The 4156-nt window shown below is 65.4% G+C and overlaps 1 protein-coding gene across 1 annotated transcript in view; it reads right to left on the reverse strand.

Moving 5' to 3' along the window:
* Positions 1 to 3001, reverse strand: part of LOC113205482 (uncharacterized) — a 106056-nt gene extending 103055 nt beyond the window's left edge. The window contains exon 1 of the mRNA XM_052272368.1: positions 1894 to 3001. Within this exon, the coding sequence (XP_052128328.1) occupies positions 1894 to 2432 (539 nt within the window). The 5' untranslated portion in view covers positions 2433 to 3001. The remainder of the gene's footprint in view (positions 1 to 1893) is intronic.
* Between the last annotated feature and the right edge of the window lie 1155 nt (positions 3002 to 4156).

Here is a 4156-nt window from a genome sequence, read left to right on the forward strand (position 1 = left end):
GGGCGGGGTGGGGTAGGTAGGTAGGTAGGAACGCGGTGCAAACACGGAGCTGTACTCGTCCGGCGGACCGGTAAGGTGCGCTCGTACCCGGAGAGATGGGCAGCTCGAGAGGGAGATAGACAAAGGTATGGAACCTGTGTCGTGTTTTTTCTTCTTCCTCTTCCCCCTCCTCTCCACCAGCATACCGCTGCTGCTGCTACTGCTGCTGCTGCTACGCCAAGACAAGTGCGTCAGTCGGGAAACCTCAAATACGTTGGCCGCTGCGGCTGCACGCCGGATCGTGTTGGTGGTGTGTCGTGGGGGAGAAGGGAAGAGAGTCGAGCGGGCATACAGGACGAGGAAAGGGGGCAAACGAAGAAGAAGAAGTGAATGAGCAGCGGAGGAGGGTTCGGTCCGTAAAGTGAGAGTCCAACAGACAGAGACGGCCCGGCATTCCTCTCCCCGCCGCGGCCACAAACGAGACATCAGTCAGCCGGTTACTTTCGAGAGTAATCACAATCACGGCGCAAGCAAGCATAGCAGTAACCGAACAGAGCGGCAGCAGCAGTAGCGGCGAGGCAGCGGTAGAAGTAGTGACTCCTCCTGATCCGATAAGTGCATTGCCGCATGTCACACAGGGGTCCGCTCCCCTCGCACTGCCAAACACATCGCGTCGTCTGCTGCCCTGGCGATGCCCCGGCCGGCTGCTGCTGCTGCTGCCGCTGCTGCTGCTGCTGCTGCCGCTGCTGCTGCTGCTGCTGTGACTGCCGCCACGCCAGCGATCTCTGCTGCCTGGCAGTGGCCGGCGCGTCGAGAATAGCCTGACACCACGGCGGCGTTGTGCCGGCTGCCGGCGGCGGCTCTCTGGTCGTGTGGCGCACGCTGGTCCTGCCGGTCCTGGTGCTGCTGAGCGGCGGCGGCGTGGCGACAGCGCGACAGGCGCACAGCAGCTGCAGCAGGCCGGCGAGCTTCGGGTCACGGGGGGGCGCCGCGGCGTCGTCGGCCTCGTCCGTCACCTTGTCGACAACATTGGCATCTCGCAGCAGACTGTTCAACGGCCGCCATGCGGGCGATGGCCGACTCGTGTAGTATAGCACACTTGCAAATGCGCAACACGTTGCCATTGGGTTATCCTGCGCCGTTGGAACGAGTAGGTATACCAGCCAGCATGCAGGCGTGCCGATGGGTTGCCTATGGGATCGTTCTGAGATTACACGGCAAATTACGGGAGTTCGACGCCTGCGAGACTCCAGGTAGGCCACCCCGCATTCCACGCATGCACTGCAGGCAAGATGTTGCCTACCCACCAGGCGCTATGAGAGCTTGCAGAGGCTGAACTTTGCAGGTGCGTAACGACGAATGACGGACGTACTTTCTGGACGATCCCTATGGGCACGGAGCCGGTGGGCCTGCATGCGGGTTATGTACCCGGCGGGGCCACCACGCACTAGATGTGCCAGACAACAATCTCATCTGCAGGTGCGAGTGTCTGCTGCGAAGATAATGATCGACTCATCCGAAGGCCTCTACGGATCTCCACGGTAGTACTACTCGGGGCTACCGCGACATGTTTTTGTGTGTACGGCTGAAGACCGGGCGCCCCACAAACTACAGACACAACCTGTGTGCTTTGTGTTTGCGGTCGAGCCGGGCCGGGCCGGCCGGAGGCGAGTTAGTTCGCAGTGGGGCCCAATCACTGCTCAGTGCTCACCGCCACAGCTCCCCTCCCGCCCTCCCCGCCTGGTATAATGTATTTTTCACAAGCCCCTCGCTCCCTCCTCGGACCGCAGCGGCCGGGGCGGGGCGAGTCAAACCATCCGGTCAGCAGAAAGAAGGCGCTTAAGCTACCCCCCTCCCCCTTCCTCCGTCTGCTCCTTACTCTACGTTTTTGGCGAGAGCTCTGCTCACACTCACCTTTTCAGTCCCGGGTTCTTGGTGCCGTTGGCGAGCAGCTTGGGCTTGGGCTTGTCGCCCTGCTCGGAGGCGGCGGTGCTGAGGCTGCTGGCCGAGCTCTCGGTGGACATGCCGCCGTAGGAGGCGGGCGACATGGCGGGCTGCTCCCGGTACGTCTTGATGATCTTCTTGGTGGTGTGGACGGTGCCGTTGATGTTGCTCGTGCTGCTGAAGGTGGTCGTCGTGGTGGTCTGGCCGCCGTCGTTCACCACGATGGTGGTGGCGGCGCTGTGGTGCTGGCCGTTGACGGGCGGCTCCGTCCCGCCGTTCTTGGCGTGGTGGCCGTTGGTGGACGGGGGCGGCGGGGGCGGCGGGGGCGGCTCCACCCCCGGGCGCTGCTGCACGCGGCCCCGGGCCTTGTGGACCAGGGGCTGCTGCCGGCCGGGGCCGGCGCCGGGGGCGGGCGACATGGCCGCGGGGGCCACCTGCTGGGCGTGGGGGCCGCCGTTGCCAGACTTGCCGGCCGCGTCCTCGGACGGGGGAATCATGTAGGACAACATGGCGTGGGCGGGAGGGAATCACAGCAACATCACTCAACGATCACTCACTTAATATCACTTTCAGCTTTCCAGTCGTCACTTAATTCCTATGGACTTTAAATGAAGATTTGACTATTTCTTATCACATTTGGTTAACACTACCCACTTGCTCTTAGATTATCATAAATTATTTTGGTGGCGACACTTTGCACTGGCTGTCAACACACTTGACACACACTTTGCTTGCCCTGTTTCGTCACCGGCGTTAAATCCTCGTAGCCGGCAACAACAACAACATCAACAACAACAACACTGTGGGAGGTGGAGCAGCAGCGTTTGATGGCCGCCTGGACGACGTCGGCGTGCTCCCGGGCGGGGCTATCTATCCCGGACCGGCGGGCGAGGGCGCCGTCATGTCGCGGCGCTAGGTGGCGACCCCGCGCTCACGGAGCTCCGCTGGCGCGGCTGCGCGGCTGGCGCTCGGCTCGGCGCGCTCGCTGTCTGCTCGCGGCTCGGTGCAAGAGCTGAGCCCGGCCGCCGTGCCCATGCGACTGAGACTGCCAGCCCAGCGGCGCCCGGCCCGGCCCGGTCTCTAGCTGGGCCGCCCCGCCTGCCTGGCTGGGCCTCGCGGTGCGCGGTCCGCGGGGCGGGGGGCCGCAGGGGGCCCCGGGGGCACAGTGGGGGTACAGCACACCGCCACGCCCGGCCGCGCCCGGCTAGCGCCTAGCGCGCCTCGCCGGCGCGGGCCGCCATGTGCACGCGTCTCATGCGCCCGGCGGGTATCTCGGCGGTGTCGGCGATGATGAGGAGCAGAGCAGGTCGTTCGCGGGCCTCCTGGACACACCGACGCCGGGGGACGGCGAGTCGGCGACGGGCGGAGGAGTAAGGTGCGGCGGCTGTGGACGGCAGCGGCGTCGCGGCGGCCGCGGGACGGAGATGGGAGGCTGCGTACGGCTGCGAGCCTCTGCCCACACTGCTCCTCCGGCCGCCCCGCCCCGCCCCGCCACCCCACGTGCTGGGCTCGGCCCGGCCCGGCAAGCGCGGCCCACCCCCGCCCCGCCCCGACCCCGGCGCATGCGCGCGCCACGCGCCGCGCCCGCCCCGCGCTCAGCTGATGCCGCCCGGCCCTTCCCTACCCTACCCCGGCTCGGGCCCGGCTCGATACCGCACCATCCCCCAGCACGCCGCCACGCCGCGCCACGCCGCGCAGCGCCCTCCCCTGCGGCCACACCCTGGCCCACCCCCGCGGCCGCCCGGCCGCGGCGTTGTCAAACTCACCACGCCCGAGGCATAGCACTGCAATTTAATGCAGGTGGTGCCTATCCCTCTCACTGCTCGCTTAATTTCCCCTCTTATCCTCTTTCCACGCGACCCACTCATCACACATGCATATTCGTCGCACTGGGACAATATTGAAACAACCACCTCTACTGTTTACGACCGGTATACAGACGATGTAATAAAGATAAGGTATTTTTACACCGTGCCCCTGAAAACCTCTCCCGCTGACGCGTCGTCCTTGCTCTCCTTGACCTTCGTCAGGTGCTCCGCAGTCGCCGCTGCTCGACGTGCACAACTCGAAGGGCGTGCGCCGCGCGGGACGGGGTGAGGCGGGGTGGGGCTGGGCGGGGCGGGGCGGGGCGGCGGGCACCGGCGCGGCGACTTGTAACGCGACACTATATTTAGGCTCAGGAAGCGGAAGCGGGGAGTGCATGTCCTTAAGGGATGACAACGGGAAGCAAGGG

Source organism: Frankliniella occidentalis, unplaced genomic scaffold (assembly GCF_000697945.3).
Source record: "Frankliniella occidentalis isolate FOCC.00 unplaced genomic scaffold, Focc_3.1 Scaffold202, whole genome shotgun sequence".
NCBI lineage: Eukaryota > Metazoa > Arthropoda > Insecta > Thysanoptera > Thripidae > Frankliniella > Frankliniella occidentalis.